Source organism: Ciconia boyciana, chromosome 5 (assembly GCF_034638445.1).
Source record: "Ciconia boyciana chromosome 5, ASM3463844v1, whole genome shotgun sequence".
In the NCBI taxonomy this organism is placed as follows: Eukaryota; Metazoa; Chordata; class Aves; order Ciconiiformes; family Ciconiidae; genus Ciconia; species Ciconia boyciana.
In genome coordinates, this window is record NC_132938.1 from 20,936,110 (window position 1) to 20,954,193 (window position 18,084).

At 35.9% G+C, this 18,084-nt stretch overlaps 2 protein-coding genes across 3 annotated transcripts in view; both read left to right on the forward strand.

The window, feature by feature from the left end:
- The window catches only part of PI4K2B (phosphatidylinositol 4-kinase type 2 beta), a 23,751-nt gene extending 16,870 nt beyond the window's left edge, over window positions 1–6,881 (forward strand). Inside the window, exons 8-11 of one of the 2 annotated variants that reach the window (XM_072861675.1) lie at window positions 561–694; window positions 1,783–1,842; window positions 4,473–4,667; window positions 6,764–6,881. In XM_072861675.1, coding sequence (XP_072717776.1) covers window positions 561–694; window positions 1,783–1,842; window positions 4,473–4,646 — 368 coding nt within the window. In that variant the 3' untranslated portion in view covers window positions 4,647–4,667; window positions 6,764–6,881. Of the gene's footprint in view, window positions 1–560; window positions 695–1,782; window positions 1,843–4,472; window positions 6,169–6,763 lie in introns of those variants that run through there. The other variant, XM_072861674.1, reaches the window with a different exon arrangement.
- Window positions 6,291–18,084, forward strand: ZCCHC4 (zinc finger CCHC-type containing 4). Its single transcript, XM_072861673.1, has 13 exons — window positions 6,291–6,457; window positions 6,764–6,882; window positions 8,239–8,321; window positions 9,028–9,303; window positions 9,826–9,906; window positions 10,219–10,291; window positions 11,906–12,056; window positions 12,559–12,659; window positions 13,895–14,016; window positions 14,647–14,722; window positions 15,236–15,287; window positions 16,047–16,191; window positions 17,859–18,084. Exons 1-13 carry the CDS (start codon window positions 6,346–6,348, stop codon window positions 18,001–18,003), a joined length of 1,536 nt encoding a protein of 511 aa, XP_072717774.1. The 5' UTR covers window positions 6,291–6,345; the 3' UTR covers window positions 18,004–18,084.

Sequence of the window (18,084 nt, forward strand, 5' to 3'; positions counted from 1 at the left end):
TGTTTAACACTTGGTAATATTAATTACTCTTAGAATATCTCTTGAAACTGCTGTTTAATAGCAATTATGTGAAAAATTAAGAATGTTTTTCTCAGCATGCTTAGAAGAAGGCATTTTAATAAACTAAACATTTTATTAAAAAATAATAGCTACTTTTTAAAATTCTTCAGTATGAGTCAAACATCTGAAAGATTTCTATTTGATTGCAACCATTATTTTACTCCAAAGGAAACTGCATTACTAAACTAGGAGAAGGTCTCTACTGTTGCTTCCAGTATTTAATTTATATACTACAGTATTTGATATACCTTTTTACTTACTGCTTCAACTAAATATTTATTACTTTAAAATGTTTTCACTGTTTGGAAAAAAGGCTAAGTAGCTGTAGAGCTGCTTTTGTAACTGTAGCCAAAAGAGGTATATGGAGTAACAATGCTGTGAAAAATGGTGTGTTACTGAGAACTTCCAGGAGGCAGTAGAGTACCGTATCAGTGACAAGCACTTGAGAGTTTCATTTTTGCCTGTTGTTAATGATTAAGTGTACTGTTTTTCTGCATTAGATCCCTTTCACTGGGCTTGGCTTTCTCAAGCAAAAGTTCCTTTCTCTCAGGAGACCAGAGACTTAGTTCTTCCTCGCATTTCTGATATGAACTTCGTACAGGATCTTTGTGAAGATCTTTATGAACTATTTAAGGTGAATTGAGTGCTTCTTTGAATTGAGCATTACTGAAATAGCTAATACCTGTAATGGAACAGTTAGGTGGTTTTTCTTTTTATGAATTTAACTTCTGTATGTCATGATACTGTGCTATTTTAGCTTTAACACTGGCATGGTAGAAAGGGTTTGTATCATTAAGAAGAAACTGTGTCACTAATGTGGCTAACTGATAGTGATCAGCTTATCTGAAAACATAATTACCTTTTAGATATCCAAGTTTCACATAATCAATTAAAGCTAGTTAGCTTTTATAGCACTAATCTGTGTAAAAACTCCCTTAACATACCTGTGTGGTGTGTATTCACTTAAGATAAACTGTAGCAACCTGAGGAAATAATGTATTTAATGTAACTTAAAGTACCTGCATCCCTTTCATATACTTAATTTTACATACATATATTATGTGAAGTTGACGCCGGAATCTTGACCACGTTTAAAGTAAGTCAAACTTATTTTAAAGATACTGAAACCGTGCTACAATATTGACATGAAAAGTGTCCTCTGAAACATTCCATAAGAATTGTGTCAGATTTTCAAGTGAAATAATCCAAATGATCAGGATGGAAAGAAATGGAAATTTTAAACTTTTAATGAAAACGCAGCTGTAACATCAAATCTAGATCCTGAAACACATGCGCAATATTTGTCTTTGACTCAGTTGCCTTCAAAGTGTCTCTGGGTTGTCTGTTAAACCCAGTGGAAGCTGAAGTATTTAATACATGTGAAGAAGGAAGTATTCTCTTGCCAGAGTAAAGGTGAGAGACAGTGCTGTGTAACGTTATGTGATGGTATTAAGCCTACCTACTGATGCCCTAAAGTGGTATCCACTGATGTATTTTACTTTTATGATGTGGAACGTCCTTCATTTTCACATATGTAAACTTGCTGCAATGAATAGACCTTTTTGTGGGTCATACTATGACTGTTTGAAGCTTTCAAAAATTATTATAATGTTGGTAAATATGACTATGCGTATTATGAAATTGATGAATTTGTGTGCTAAATATATAGCTAAAAATAAATAGGTCATTTCCTATAATAACTGTTTGTTTTCTTTATTAAAGACTGATAAAGGTTTTGACAAGGCTACTTTTGAAAATCAAATGTCTGTTATGAGGGGGCAGGTAAGACTGCTTTTTTACTTTTTTTTATTTATATATTTAATTTGTCATCACTTCTCAGCTGTTTTTTTAGAGCTACAAAAACTGACTCCTATTGAATTGAAAGACACTTGAAGGTATTTTCATCTGAGAAGACTAAATTTCTTTCTAGAGTTTGTTCTTATTTTCATATAGATGAGAGCAGAAAGTATATACTGATTTTTTTGATTTTTATAGAAGAAGATTTTCTTAATAATGTAATTGGGTTTTATTGTTTTTGTGGGGGATGGGGAGGGCTTAATACCTATATATTCTTAGAAGGTATTTTAAAAATGAAACACTGGAGAAAAGTCATAAACATGGATTGAAAATTTGGTGGGTAATTTCGTTATGTTATTAAAATAAATGCGATTTTTTTTTTTTGGAGGGTTAACTTGATTATTGAAATACCTCTTACAAGGAAGGAATATTAGGTAATACAATTTCTTCATCCTAGCAAATGTCAGAATCATACTTGGAACCAGTGATTAGCAAAGTAATCCAGCCATTTTCAGATTAGAAATTTGATTATAATTGTGTGGGTTTTTTTAACACTGAAACGAGAGGAGAAGGGTTTATTCATGTTCTTGCTATTTTAAAATTCAAGACTGGTGTGATACTGGAAAACAAGCTTTAGCTAAGAACAAATTATTTAGTTCATTGTAGGCATAAAACAGTGGTTTGTGGAAAATGCAAGCAGATTGATAGATAAATTAATAGTCCCATTTACCCTGAATTTATTGAAACTGAGTTCTCTGTGTTCATAAATACAACATGGATAGTTTAAAGCCAGACACTCACAGTTCCTAGAGTGGCTTAATCTGACCTTTTCTCTGTAGAGTTTTCTATATCAAGAAGTACCTTGCACAAGACTGCAGCTCTGCTTAGTCAAAGATGATCCTACTTAACATTAGTTATGTGTGGTGGCTAAAAGCCAGCAAGCCTTACTTATTAAATTGAATTATAGGAGTTATTTCTGAAATAACTTTTCTGAGAAGTTTGTGCAGTCACTGGAAGGTCACTTCTGCAGTATTCATTAATCTTAAACTCTGTTAAGTAGCTTTTTTGTGATGAGACAAGTGGCTACAAAGAATCTGTTATTTAACAAAAAGCTTAAGGAAAAAAACCTGACCTATATAATTGAGAGACAGCTGGCTAAGGTTGTCTACATTAATTTCCCACTATAAAGGCTGCATCTGGACCCTTTCTTCGCACCCTTTCCCTGAGGTGGATTTCAGGAGGGATTTGTGTGGTGTTTTCTGTTTTGGGTTTTTTTGTTGGTTTTGTAGTTTGTTTTTTTTTTTATTCTCTCTCTAGCTATACAAGAATATGTTTCACTGTGGGAGATGTCAGGTTTTCAGGTGTGGATTTAGGGAAGAAATGCAGATAAAGAGTTATTCTTGGATGTGATTGGAAATACATCAGCAAATGATGCCTTTTAGCCCTGATTTTAGACTTGCTTTTAGTGTAAAACCAAAGTATGTTACAAGGGCGTTATAGAAGAGTTGGATATCTAGATCCCATGATAATGGATTCATTCAGTTAAGATGAATTTGCAGGATAGCCAAAACATCTGTAAATACATTCTTAAAAATGAAAATTTTAAGAATTAGCAAATGAAGAATCTACTTGATAAGGAGGCTGAAGAGAAATATATCTTGCACGTAAGGGGGCGAGATCTTTAAGGTACCAAAAGTAGTTAGGAGCATATTTTTGTGAAGTAGGGGAAAAAATATTGGGAAGGGTTTCAAACCCAAGATAAACAGTTCTCTCAAGAATATAGAGACTAAGCAACCAGGTAACACAGATCTACAAAGGATTGCCTTAAAACTTAGAAAATGTAAATGTCAGCTGGAGTTGCTGGAAGAGCCAAATTGCAGTAAACCATGCAAAGGACTTTATCTGTCAGCATTCTTCAGCTGTGAAAGTGCAGAATGAGCAGGGGATCAGTAAGTCGCATAAGGAAGAAAGGGCCATTGCCCAGGGAAAAAAAAGGCTTGATATTAAGGATAATGCAAGTGTGTCACCAGAACTAAATTGAATACTTGCCTCAATTTTCAGCAGGATAACATTAAATGTGGAGTAAATTATCAGGGCAATTTGTGAGCACTGAAGTTTTAGAAGGAAGATAACAGATTCCTGGGAGCTGAGGGCTGAATTTGGATCTTAGCACTGGGTTTGGTGTGGATTAATAATATGGCTTTATATCTTCTGATATGAAAGTAATTTGTGGATCTACTCCTGGTAGATCCTATGTTTAATACATATTGATTGCTTTCTTGTAGGTCTTTTTGATTAAAGGTGCAATGCTCTTAAGAGATGTGCTAAATTTAAAATGCTCTTAGATTTTTGTGTCTAACATTTTCCAAAAATTCGGAGAGGATTGCATGAAATATTCAAGAAAAGAATAGAAGGGTAGTCAGGTAGCAGTAGGATGTCATAATGTTACCAAGTAAATAAAATATTTCTACTTGCAATAGAGTGTCTTTTAAAAATAATTTGATGGTGCGGTCCTCTACAGAATTGATTTAAGAGTGGCATCTAAATTTATAAGCCTGCTAGCCACAGGGGGGTTTTTTTGAGCGCTCTCACCTTATCTGCTTTTATTCTTTTAGATACTAAACCTTACTCAGGCACTGAAGGATGAAAAAAGTCCCATTCAACTTGTTCAGATGCCACGTGTGATCGTGGAGCGAAGTAGTACTGGAAGTCAGGGCCGGATTGTTCATCTGAGTAATGTGTTCACACAGACCTTTCATAGCAGGAAGCCTTTCTTTTCCTCCTGGTAGCAACAAAAATACGTGGGAAGAGTAAGTTTCTCTTAGCTTTAGAAAGCTACTTCTGTGTAAAGGCTCTGCAATAATGTACTTCTGCTGTATACCAAGAGCTCCAATTGCTGACACCTCAGAACTTAAATTCTAAAGACTTAAGAAATTTATTTTGAATGTAATAAAAGTTTACAATTTTTGTGTCAAAATTGTGAATTCTTATGTCAGGGAATGAGAAGAACTTGTCCATATTGTATTTTTATAGGCTAAATTAATGTATTCTGAATAATATTCTGAATAAGGGAAGATACAGAGTTTGCATATGCTGAGAAACTACTTTTGAATACAACAGGAATTCTTTTTGTTTAATATAAATGTGAGAACCTATACACTATCAATTTCTTTTTATATGATCTTTAAAAAAAAAAGTGCAGAATGTTATCTTTCATTATGAAAATGTTTTTCCTTGGAATTTCTTCTTGATATTTTAAGCTGGTTATAGATTTTCATAGGCTGGTTACTTGAAAAGTCATGCACTAAAAAAAAAAATTAAAAACAAATCTGTCCTTGACAAACAAGTGAAAGAAAGGGAGAAGGGGAAAAAAATGCTCAAAGTAGGTTTTTTGCACGTGGGGACCAAAAATAGTTAAATAGTTGAATTACAGAAAAAATTCAACCTGACGAAGTACACACAGTTCCTACTGTGACAAAATAAACTGAGTGTACGTTTCAGAGGTTGAAATTTCACCTGTAGCTCTTAGAACTTGTGTGTTTAAGCACATGTATGGAAAATTGTGATATTTCTTTATAGATCCATCACAATGAAAGAATTGCACCATGTTGTTACAGGTTTGTTTTGCCATATGTGTATAAACGTCTTCATCAGTAGTCACTGAAGTGGTTCTGCACTATTAACAACAGAAGCACTGATGTGTTCATCACAAAGCCAGTCTGCCTTCTAAATTTCTGTCTAAACACACCGTTATTTTTTTTTTGACCGGGGGAAAAAAAAAAGACTAATAGAGCACAGAGACTTATCGTACCCTTAGCAAGGTCATGCTCATCTGCCAGTTGCCATTCGCATTTATGTTTGTTATGTGGTTTAAGACTTGATGGTCATGTTCCTAGATCTGAGACTTATGTAATATGGTAAATATTTTTACTTTAGTAATTTTCTGGACAGTTCAGACTGGGAATGGGGGAAAAATTGCTGCTTTTATGAAACCTTCAGTATTTCAGACATTGCTGTATTTTGTAATTCTAAGCAATACCGTTGAACTTAAAAAATAAAATGCTTGTATTTTGTATAATTTTGAGTGGATGTAAATATTAATGTAGCATGTCAGTAACTCACATGATTAACTGAAATGTTTAAGCCTTAAATGTAAAACTCACTGTACGGTAGAGTTCAGAATAAGATTGGAATGACTGCCTTTGTAAACTTTCCATGACTGTTTTTATCCGAACAGTTTGTTAGAAAATTAAAGACGGTGTTTATGTACCAGACCTCTGCCACTGAAGAAAATAAATGTCATAGTCTGAAGTGTCTGCCTTGCTCCCGCTCCCTCCACCCCCTACCCGGCCCGCTTTTCTCCCTTGGCGGTGGGGCCGCCGCACCGCTCGGGGGCGCCGCAGCGCCGGCTGCCCCGCTCCTGCCTTACCGTGCCGGCGGCGGCGGTGCCCTACGGGTGGCGAGGGCTGCCGGGAAGGAGGCGGTGGCATGGCGGCCGGCGGCGCGGCTGACCCGGAGGGGTTGTGCGCTCCGGAGCGGCCGGGGGCGGGCGGGCTGGCCCTGCTCGGCCTGGCGCCCAGCGCTCCCAGCTGCCCGCACGGTGAGCCGGGCGGTGAGGCGGCCGCTCGGGCGGGATGGGGGTGTGGGCCCCGGCGAGGGGAGGAGCGGGGGCTCTGGCGGGCCTGACTGAGGTGGCCGCAGTTCCCGGCGGGTGGGGGGTTTGACACCTGCCTGAGCGTCTCTGTTGCTCGTCTCCGGCTGCTTTCGCGGCTCCCCTGCGAGGGGTTGTGTTTTACAGCGGCCTTTGTTAATGCTTTATTTTGGAAGCTTGACACTTGCAGTGGAGGCATTAGAACAGATCTGTTGGCGTCCCGTGTGTCATCGTATAATTAAGTTTGTCCTTTAGGTCCTGCTCTTCTGTTTGTAAAGACCAGCCAAGGAAAGGAGGAAGGAAGAAGGTTTTATGCGTGTTCAGCTTGTAGGGATAGAAAAGACTGTAACTTTTTCCAGTGGGAAGATGAGAAGGTAAGAGAGTGTTGCTTAAGACTATGGTAAATATTGGGGATTTTCTTTCTCTATTTAACAGAAAACTGACCAAAAAAGTATATTTTGTTCTGGAAACCTGTGGCAATTGCTGTTTTGTAAAATTTGTCTAATAGTTTATATTTAGCGGAGCACTTATTTCTGTCAGAAGAACCTGTTTCAAATATGATTTTCAAGGAAGGCTGTGTACATTCAGAGCAAAACTGGCATTTGTTACTGTATTACCAAAACACTTAGGAATTCAAGTTACGAAGTTTGCCAATATTATGCAATGTTGAACAAAATAGGATGGTTCTGATCCCAAGATGTCCTCATCTTCCATGATTCAGACAGAGAAAAATCTGGTGGATACAGGCAAACAATGGGATATACAAAATAGTGAGGTAGTGGGGATCAGTGTGATGCTCAGTAGTCTTGGAACATCTGCAACTTCTCGTCTAAAGAACTTTGGTCAGATAATTGTAGGGTAACAAAATTGGGATTGGCACGTATTCACAGAAAGCTTGCTGCCTTTTTTGCCCACTACATTTTGTGTTACTTTTCTGTTTCCTAAATGAGTGTCTTGTGTTGTGGTTGTCCAGCAGGTTGGCAGGCTGGGATATGATCGGGTTCGTACGCATTTCATTGCTGTGCTGGTTACTACTGAAAAGTTGTGTAAAGGGAAAATGAAGTGGTTAATCACTCAGTTGTGTAGACTTAAATGGTATTCCTAGTGGAATTTCATTTGGAATGTCACTTGTATCATGGCATCTTTTGTTCTATTGACTTTTACTGGCTCCCCCTTAAAACAAATCAGTTCTGTAAGTTTTGCACAAATGTCTTGAAACTGTTAATTGTGAAACCATTAAGTATGTTTTGTGGGAACAAAGTAGAAGACTCAGAGAAGAGCTGTCATGCTTTTAAAATAGTTGCACACAAAAGACTTGGGTAACATTTCCACTGTCATCAGTTGTGCAGGATCAGTTCATAGTTCTTGAGAGGGAATGCAACTGCTGGCGTGCATTAATGGAAAGTATACCTCTTTCTATCTTGATCATAATAATGTTTTGAGTTTTCCCCTGAGTATTACACGTGGTAGAAGAATGAAATGCTTCTATTTATTTATTTTTTGCAGTTTAAATTCACAGTGAGAGACTCATGTTGTTATGCAGCATGCCTCTGTGCTGCAGTCATGCTTGTTCATCTGAAACAACAATCCGAAGAATGTGATAATTTTTCTATGCAGAGTAGCTAAAGCATGAAACCTTTGATGCACCCTTTTTGTTCAATATGGAGATTTAATCTACAATACAGAGCGATATCTGTTCATTTTGTAACTTTTTATATACATTATTACAGGTGTCAGAAACTAGGCTTGCAGCACGTGAAGAATATAATAGAAATCATCAGCCTTCTTTTACACATGGACAGAATGTGGAAAGGTATTATTAAGTATATTTTCTTCAGTAAAAATCAAGTAATGCAAGTTTAGGTATTCTGAATGTAGAGATAATATTTCAGGATTCTTTAAACTATGAAAACATGCCAGAGGGATTTGGAAAAAATGAGAACTGATTAACTGCAATGGGAAAATAGCATGAAACATCTAATTAGAGCATGGTATTTTCAACCCAGGAACTGTATCTTTTTTTTTTTTTTGTATGTATAGTTCTTCTTACGTTAGTGCTCATAATGTGCTAACAACAGATTAGTAGCAGTTTCGGTTAAAAAGATTATTCGTGACTTTAGCGTGCAAAAGTAACAGGCTTAACACTGTGAAAAGAAGCAAAGGTAACACAGCAACAAATAATCTCTGAGTTTTGTGTATAAGCATAGAAGACTGCTTGCTGGTACTTGATACAGAGTCTTCACTCTGTAATCCAGTTATTTTATGAGGACTCTCAATATATTTGGCCTGCATATTATATGCTTGCTTTCAGGGGAGGCTTTTTCAAAGTGTCCTTTGAATATTTTTTCATAAATATTACGTCATTCACATGTAGATAGTGGAGTTTTGCAAGAGCAGCTTAAACATTGCCTGTTTAAATTGATCTCTTACAAAATATGAAACCCCCTTCATAGCTCCCCTTCATATCTTTTATAGAGGCATTTTCAAAGTTTGTTCCCTATTGTCTTTTGTATTTAAAGGTACAAGAATTTTGTTCTGCTGCCGTTATCAAAGAGGAGGTTTTGCCAGGAATGCCAGCAATTGCTGTTGCCAGCTGAATGGGAAAAACACTCAGATCACCAGTTCCTGTGTGATATCTCCACTGCCCAGTTAAAAAGTCCCAGTCAACTTCTGTATCCACTGGAGAATAAAAAAACAAATGCACAGTATTTATTTGCAGACAGAAGTTGCCAGTTCCTACTGGATCTTATTATTGATTTAGGATTCAGACGAGTGCTCTCTGTTGGAACACCCAGGTATGTCAGTGAGAATTGTTAAGCTTTCAAAGAATATTTCTGTCTCAAAACTGTGCAGCTTACTAACAGTTAAATTATCAAGGATTCTCCCATAATAGAGGTTCACTATGCTTTAATTGGTTGGGATTATCCAAGCATCTAGTGGGGTCTTGCTTTGAGCTCATACAATACAGGAGAAGACTGTAGTTGCACTGCAAATAACACACATGCACACATATACACTTCAAATGTCTTGCTTTGTTTGAAATGACAAAAGAAATGACAATGAGTTTCTTTGTTTATGTTTGGGGTTTTTTTGTTCGTGGTGATCCAGTAGGCTCCACTGACTTTTCATCTTTTAAGACTAACATATTTTTCTAACTTTGAATATTAGCCAAATGGAATCATCCAAATTCAGATTACTCCATTTTCTCTATCTGTTTGGTTTTAGGTTTAGTAAAGTACCAGGCATTCTTGTCTTGCAAGATAATTTCTGAAGCCAATTATTATGTGTTAAATTTCTTTGCTCCAATTATACTTCAGGCTTCATGAAATGATCCAGTCAAAAGCATCACAAGAAGAAGATTTCAGGGTTAGAAGCCTTCTGCTAGATATTGATTTCAGGTAGGTTTTGATAAACGTTTATCTGTCTGAAGAGTATGTACAAAGATTTGTGTTCTTACTGCTTTAAAAGATAAGTTGGTGGTTGTCTTCCCTTTCCTGCCTCTGCATCTCTGTTCCTGCATCCATACACAGATGACATCCAGTTTATGAGAAAAGTAATTATACTTAGTAATTCCCAGTACTGGTATGTGTTGTCAGTAATCAGAAACCAAAGATGTTGTTTTTCTTAAGGCCTTGTTTTCACTGTAAATGCCCCTTAGGGCAGGCAAGAAGTTGTTTCTATTTTTCTACTACTTAAAACCTATTTTACAGGTATTCACAGTTTTACACAGAAGATGAATTCTGCCACTACAACATGTTTAATCATTATTTTTTTGGTGGAGAGGTAAGGCCAAGTATTTCTTGAGTGCTTTGTAAAGAAGTACATGTTGTTGATGCAGAATTTTGTAAGAAAGTCATGGCTAGTCTAGTAGAAAACAACTATCATGAGATAAAAATAGTCAACAGTAGTGGAAATCAAAGAATAACAGTGCCTCTTCAGTAATTATCTCCCACTTGATTCAAAGATAAAGTTGCCTATTAAATTTATGCTAACCAACGTTACTTACACACCTTAACTGCTGCTTTTATTCAAATGACAATTTGGTGTGAGTTGTCATGTTATATAAGTATTTATTAGTCCTGTTCTTGCGTTGCTACAACAGAATTGATTGTTTTATTCCCAGCCTTTACAAGCCCAATGTATGCCATGGGACTTGTTCACTGGTACTTGAGGTGGGAGGGAAGAGGAGGTTTCCCTGCTTTATCCCAGACAAGCAAGATCAAAAGGTTAACCTTGTTGTCATAAAATGAGGTTGAATTAGTGTCGTGGTTAAAAAAAAAGCTGAATTTCTTGTTTCTTTTTAAATGTCACAGTAAGTGCTTAATTTTGAGTTCATTAGGAAACCTGTAGCTGCAGTAGGACATTTATGGTAGCTTTGTACAGAGAACCACAGTGTAATTAAATTCCAAACATCAATTTCAAACATTTATCCCAATAGTATAATCACTCTTCGCTCTTCCCCTGTCATTCTTAGTAAGCCACGACTGATTTGCATAAACATGTTTATTGTAATACCTTTCACACTCTGTAGATAATTTTCAGATTTTTTCCATTCTAAAGCCTAGTTTTGAATGGGATCTTGAAAATAAAAAGAATCATCTAGAATGAAATGGGAGGCTGGTCTGGAAGCCTTACCTTTGAATTTTTTTATCCCTTACTGTATTCAAGTTTTGTATTTTTCAATTAAAACAAAAGACTGTTCATCTGCATTATAAATACTGTAGTGTTCTTTTCAAGGTGTGAAAAGGTGACACCTGTAATGGCACTGTATTGCAATGTATTCAAGGAGTGAATTGCAGCACTTTTGAATGCATATTAGTGTTAAAAATCTGGTTTTGGAATGCAATAGAATCTAAGTAATAGACGAGAGAACACTGCAAGATGGCAGTGAATACATACTTTTTACGTTTCCTTTAATAATAGAGTCCAGGTTGGATTGCTAAAGTTTGAACACTATATTTTTATAACCAGTTGAACCAGTTTTCAGTGAACTGAATTTTTTCCTGTTTCTTTGATAATGCTTTACGGATTAAAACTAAAGTTCAAGGGCATGAATAAAATGTATTCTGAACCTGAATTCTGTTTTCTTGCTATGAATAACATCTTTTTTCCAAGTTAAATTTAGTACCCTTGGGAAGAAGACTATATTGGGAAGCTTGAACTGCACTGCCCTTGACTCTTTATCTCTAACTGAACAGGGCACTTGTTTTCAGTGCTTCAAATCTAGTTGTTTGGTTTTTTTTTTAAATGCTACCCAAGAGGACATTCATCTCCACAAGAGGAAATAACTTCCATCTTCAAAGTTGAAACTTCTAAAATAATCATTTTATTGCTGAATACAATATTTTTACAGTTCTTGAATCTATGTTTCTGGAAATTAACCTCTTTTTCTTACAGGCTGCACGTGAAACTTGTAGGAAATTCTTGTATCAAGACAATGGTGAAGGAGTCATTATGGTAACTGATCCCCCATTTGGAGGTTTAGTGGAAGCACTGGCTTCTAGTTTTAAAAAACTGATGGCAATGTGGAAGGAGACAGAAAAAGAAGGTATGTATTACAACCACATAGGTGGATTGAGCCGTAACATCACTGTAAGAAAAAGTACCTATTTAAAAGTCTGTGATTCTTGCTACTCAGGTGAATGTGAACACACTCGTGTTATAATTTCTAAAGATGAAGTACCATATGTCTAATATACTCTCCTGATACTCTTTGTTTGATAATACCCAGTTCTCTAAGTCTCTCTTAAAAATTTTTACAAATTGTTTAAAAATCTATTTTGCAATTAAAATGGACTTTAAAGGTAGAAGAATAAGCTATCAAACCAGTACCATTTCTTACCAATGTAGGCGGGTGACAAGAGTTGTCAGTTAAGAGGACCATACAGCTCCACATATGTAAAATATACCAAAACTTTCTGTCACCTAAAGGAACTAGTTCTTATGCCCAGCATGACATACATACGTATGTTTATGTATTTACGGTAAATTTTTCATGCTTCATGTACCTTGTTTTTCTTTAACATACATCTAAGTCTTTTCATTACTAGGTCAAAACAACCAAGAGATGCCCATGTTCTGGGTATTTCCATACTTCTTTGAGTCTCGTATTCTGGAATTTTTCCCAAGCTTCAGTATGATGGATTACCAGGTATAACTGAACCCAGTGAATCTGCTAAATTTCAGTCATGTGCAATGTGAACAGCAATATGAATGAAAGCAGATACAGTGGTAGCACTTGTCTGTAGATGGGCTGCCTTCTTGAACTTTGATGTTGACTGCATTGGAGGCCCTGCAAACCCTGTCGTGCTCATCATGTGAAGCCCAGATTTTGTATTTGTATTAGTCATGCCTTTGATAACTTTGTCACACTCCTGCAGTTCATTATGTCCCTTTAACTCATCTATCATCTGTCCATTAACTCATGTCTTCTGCAAGGTTTTCAGTGTGACAAAATTTGCACTAATTTCAACAGGTGCATATTGCAGAGGTGAGAGGTAACTTGAAGAGTGTTTAATTTTTCCCTGATGTTGAAATGTCAGTAGCTTGGTGGGTAATGCCCAGCCTTGGTCAAGAAAAAAAATTAAGGTCTTTCATCTCAAAACTACTGGGACCAGAGTAGAATTACAACAATGGAAATTTTTGGAATTATGTAATAAATGAACTTGTCAGTGATAAAGCAATAATCTGGCATCAGCTTCTCCAATATTGTATCCATGAGTGACTTTTGAGAGATCAATCATGGGTATTCATGATATTAAAGTTTTATTTTCTCCTGTAACAACTCTGCATAAAGTTTGACATGGGTGTTCTGGACAACATATTTGTATTTTGTAGAATGGAAATTTGTGGAAGAAAATTGGAAACTCATGCTAGGCTAGACTCTGCATTCCTGCTAGTGTTCAGAGATGAGAATTTTTGTGACAAGTCTCTGAAGGCAGTGCTGGAAAAAGCAGTGCTGATTGGATTTGCAACTTAGTAATTATTCTGAGATAGGTTAAGATGCATGTCAACTCTTGTGCTGCCAGGTAGACCAAACAGTATAGTTCTATTTTTTTTAATGGGTTGCTCTTCTGTAGAACAAACAACTGCAATGTTATCTCAGATATCCCATGCAAAGGAGCAAAAAGGGATAAGTAAAATAGGATTATTGTAGTGTTGGGAACTTAGTTTCCTGAGTCTAGCCTGATATTATGATTGCACAAATTTAAAAATAAACCAGACAAAATACTTGCTGTAGAATTCGTAATCTAATTTGGGGTTAGAGTCTTTTATATAAAAATGAAAATTTCATAAGGTGTATATAAAGGTAATAAATATGTAAATAGTTCTGCCTGTGCTTAGCATTCAGTTTAAGACTCTTTTTCTATGGTGTTATTTTTCTAGGTAGACTATGATAATCATGCACTTTATAAACATGGCAAGACAGGTCGTAGACAGTCCCCTGTCCGCATCTTCACAAACCTCACCCCAAGTATGATTGTACTTCCTGTAGAAGAGGGTTATAGGTAAGATGTGTTAACGCTCAAGTGACTGAAAGAGTGTGTTTGTTCTTAATTAGGGCATAAAGTCTCTCAAAGACTTTGGGATGGTGCTGTTCAGTATTGTCATGCCTAACTTTTGGATGCCAGGCTCAAGAGCACATTTCTTTGTCTCATTCTAAGCTCACATGTTCTATAAACAATGTATAGGAGAGCTGGGCACCTAAAAAGGCATTTACGTTTTCCAGTGTGGAATGATGAGATTCCTCAGCTAGTCCGTAGGAAATGTTGTGTATGCCTACGAGAGACAGAGATTTACAGCTATCCCTTATAATCAGCTTGGTTGAGACAGTAGTTAATAAAATGAACGCTAAGAGAAGCATCAAGAACAAAGGAATGAATGGATTTGGTTTGATTTACTGCTGATGGTGTTGCTAATTTGAATTCAAGCACCTGAATTTTACTATTTGGATGTACTATGTCTATATGATTATGAGGCTCTGGGCCTAAGTGGTGATTTTATGCATCAAAAACATCATCTTTAATTTAGCAAAGTGATTTTGCAATCCTTATATTTATTGTTGAGCTTGTATAAAATTAATTTATATTGCTTCATGAGCAAATAGTGGACCAGTACATTTATAATTTTTTTTCCAGGTTTTGTGCTATATGTCAGCGGTACGTTAGTTCTGGTAACCAGCATTGTGAGATATGTGATTCATGTACGTCAAAAGTAAGTATTTTGACTTCTTTCTGGATGGCAGTTTTAGCAGTAGTCAAATAATAACTTCTGTGATATTTGCTCTGGTAAAAACGTATTCTGATACTGATTTCCTTGGGAAACACCAAACAGTTCCGTTTTGTAGACTTACTATTAACTTCACAGGACATCATTCATAACCCACTGGGAGTTAATTTCTCTTTCCCCAATTCCTTTGTGTTGGAAAGAGGACAGGAAAAGTTTACTACTCGCTACTTACACGATACCTTATTCATCAGTGGTCTGTTGACACATATGTTTCTTCTTACGTTTCAGAAGTTGTACAACTTGCTAATTTCAAAATGCAGCCATTTTGCTGCAGTTGCCACAGATTCTCAGGACTGTTGGTTTTGAGTTACAGTCCTTCCTACAGAGGACCTTTTTCTGTAAATAATAAGGACTGTATATCAGTAGTTCAGTTTTAAGATAGAATCAGTGTTTTTTTAAAACAAACAAACAAACAATGTATTTATTCATCTTTTGTAGGATGGTAGACGATGGAAACATTGTGTTCTTTGCAAAAAATGTGTAAAACCCTGTAAGTACAGAAAAATACTTTTCTAAATAAAAGTACACATACTGTTTAAGCTATTGTCCAAAGAAACTGAGATGACAAACCGGAAGAGAAAATATTCTGTAAAAGAAATAAAATGTAATCATTCAGAAGACATAGAGTAAAGGAAAAATGTCAGTTTCACATGAGTTGCCATTAGATAACTTAGGTATATTTGCAGTGTGTGGAAATGTGATAAATTCTTGTCAAGGCATCCTAAATCCCAGTTATATTTGTTATGGGAAAACTGAAATATTTTGATTTGTCATATAAGTGTTTCCTGATTTTGTAAACTTTTTCATTAGAATTTTATAAACAAATAGGCAATTACTAAAACATTTGAGAGGGTGTGATCAAGTTGTGTTTCATACACAAATGCAGTTGTATTTATAGCTGTGTTTAAATAGCTGAATCACTCATTTTTGTTACCGATACAGAAATCGCAGTTTGTAAGTCCATTTTAACATCTGGACTATTTTTCATGTTAAGATCACATACCAGATAATAGTTCTAATGGCAAAATAATTCAGTTATATTGAAATAGTTACACAGTATATCTACTGAAGAAGTACCTGGCTGCCTTATGAAAGGTGGTAAGGGACCACAAACAGACTACATCCATCTCTGTAAAACTAAAACAAAATGAAAAACCTGGTAATATGGCCTATATTTATTTAAAGCTTAGTTTCAGAATGAGCATTCTAAACCTTTTCAAGATCATAAATCATGTTACTTATTTTGCAGCTTGGTTTCACTGTAACAATTGCAACTGCTGCGCTCTTCAAAACCACGCTTGTGAGAAGACTGATGCTGGCTGTTTTGTCTGTGGCAAGGCAGGTCACAAACGCAGTACCTGTCCCAGTCTCTCCCACACCAGAACAGCTTGCCAGTAAGTCTGATATTGCATTAATATAATAAAAGGTAGCATTCAGATGAGATTAGATCTCTTTTCATGGAAATTATTTAGAAAGATAATTTTTGTCTTTGGGTGCTGTCGTCAGTTTTCACTATTGTCCACTTGCTGTATTGCTGGGGAGGATCACTGAAGGAGGATATGATAAAGGCAGGTCACTTACTCTGGCTCCCAATTCTTTAACTGTAGCTTTTCTTTCAAAACTAATTTATATGGATCCCAAACTTGGTGAATGGTGCATGGGATAGCTCTGTCAAGAAGATTCAAAATTAAAGGAATGAAACACTTTTATCCCCTTCAGATTCCTCATGAAAGGGCAGTGAAAACAGTCACTGCACTGTTTTTGTTGCTTGATGCCTCATTTGCTTTGTTGTGGCATCTTTTTCTTTTTTCTGTCTGGTATTTCAGGTGCTCTCTGTAGTATGGTCTAAATCTCCACCATGTAAGATCTTTAATAAAGAGAAGCACATTAAGCTCTTTTATTCTACCATGATTGTGCTTCTGTAACATACATAAGCATGTACTTGCATGTATCAAAAGACAAAAAAAATTGTGTGTGATGGTCTTCAGATGGAACTAACTGAAAAGAGGAGAGGGGATTTGCTAAAAGATGATCCAGGAGTTGTCTCAGTCTTTCCAGTTCGGAATAGTTGGCCCATACTTCTGTAACTTCCTCTCCAGAGTCTGTGGATTTGTTTGTGATTCTTGACTTGAATGGATGTAACAGTGGAAATGCAAATTTTCCCTCCCAAAAGATGTACCTCTGTTGAATAGTGAGATTCAGATAGTTAACCTCTTGGTTAACAAGAGAGTCACCAGATGCCTGCTGGATGGTAGAGGACTACAGGTGTGTTGCTTCATGTCCTGCTATGACACTAATCGGAGTTTTGGTTATGGAGTATTAGAGCTAAAATGTAGCAATATTTCATTTTACATTTCTCTCTTAAAAATTTCCTCCCTTAACTTTTTTTCTTCTTTGCTTAGAAAAGTAAAAAGGATACTAAGAGAAATTCATGAAACCTCATCTGTTTCTCCTGTCAAGTATATACTGTACTGGAATGGTTTAGTCCTTTCAGGCCTTCAGTTATTTCTTTTGATTATTTATTACAGAATATAACTTAGGTTTCTTCTTCTAATAAAAACATCTGTATGTTTTATTTGGTAAAATTATTCAGTGTTTTGTGTTGTGAAATACATCTTTTGTCAGAGACAGAAAACAATCGACTTGCTAGTTATATTTAGGTCCTGTATTATTTGCAGGAGTCTTCATAATGTTGTTAAACTTTATGTACTTTCTTCTAAGCCTTTTTATTATATATTCATGCATTATATATTGAGCACGAAAGTCCGTATGTGGGTTTTTTTATTCTTGGTCAGTGGCATTTCTTAAGTTTTCTACATCCATTTAAAGGTAAATGCTGAATAAGTGCATAAATGAAAAATAATTAATGGCAATAAAGTGGACAAACAGTTCTAGGAAGATTAAATGTCTTAACATTGTAAGATGGAATGTTCCTTGTACTTTTTGTGACAGTACTTCTGAGTTCATGTACTTACATGGACAGATTATTTAAAATACCAGCAAATGCAGAAGTACATTTTCCATTTTATTCTAATCTGTATCTTCCTTTTTTGCTTTACAGAGCTGACAAAAAGCAAAGGCAGAAAACTCTAAAGAGGGTAAAGATGAGGATCTGTAAAAGATCAGTTATGAAGCATGCCATATTCTCCAGGAAGAAAGTAAAGAATAAGAAAAAAAAAGGTGTGACTTTGCTTGCTGATACATAGTTACTAATTTCTTTATGGCCAGCCTTTGATTCCATTCTCTAAAAATGTTAATATTAACATCCAAAATAAAACCTGATTGAA

Excerpts from the sequence above, each read along its gene's own strand:
- ZCCHC4 (XM_072861673.1), top strand. The coding sequence starts at position 6,346 with ATGGCGGCCGGCGGCGCGGCTGACCCGGAGGGGTTGTGCGCTCCGGAG. Across the intron at positions 12,057-12,558 it reads GAAGGAGACAGAAAAAGAAG|GTCAAAACAACCAAGAGATG; the intron begins GTATGTATTACA and ends TTTCATTACTAG. Across the intron at positions 14,017-14,646 it reads CCTGTAGAAGAGGGTTATAG|GTTTTGTGCTATATGTCAGC; the intron begins GTAAGATGTGTT and ends TTTTTTTTCCAG.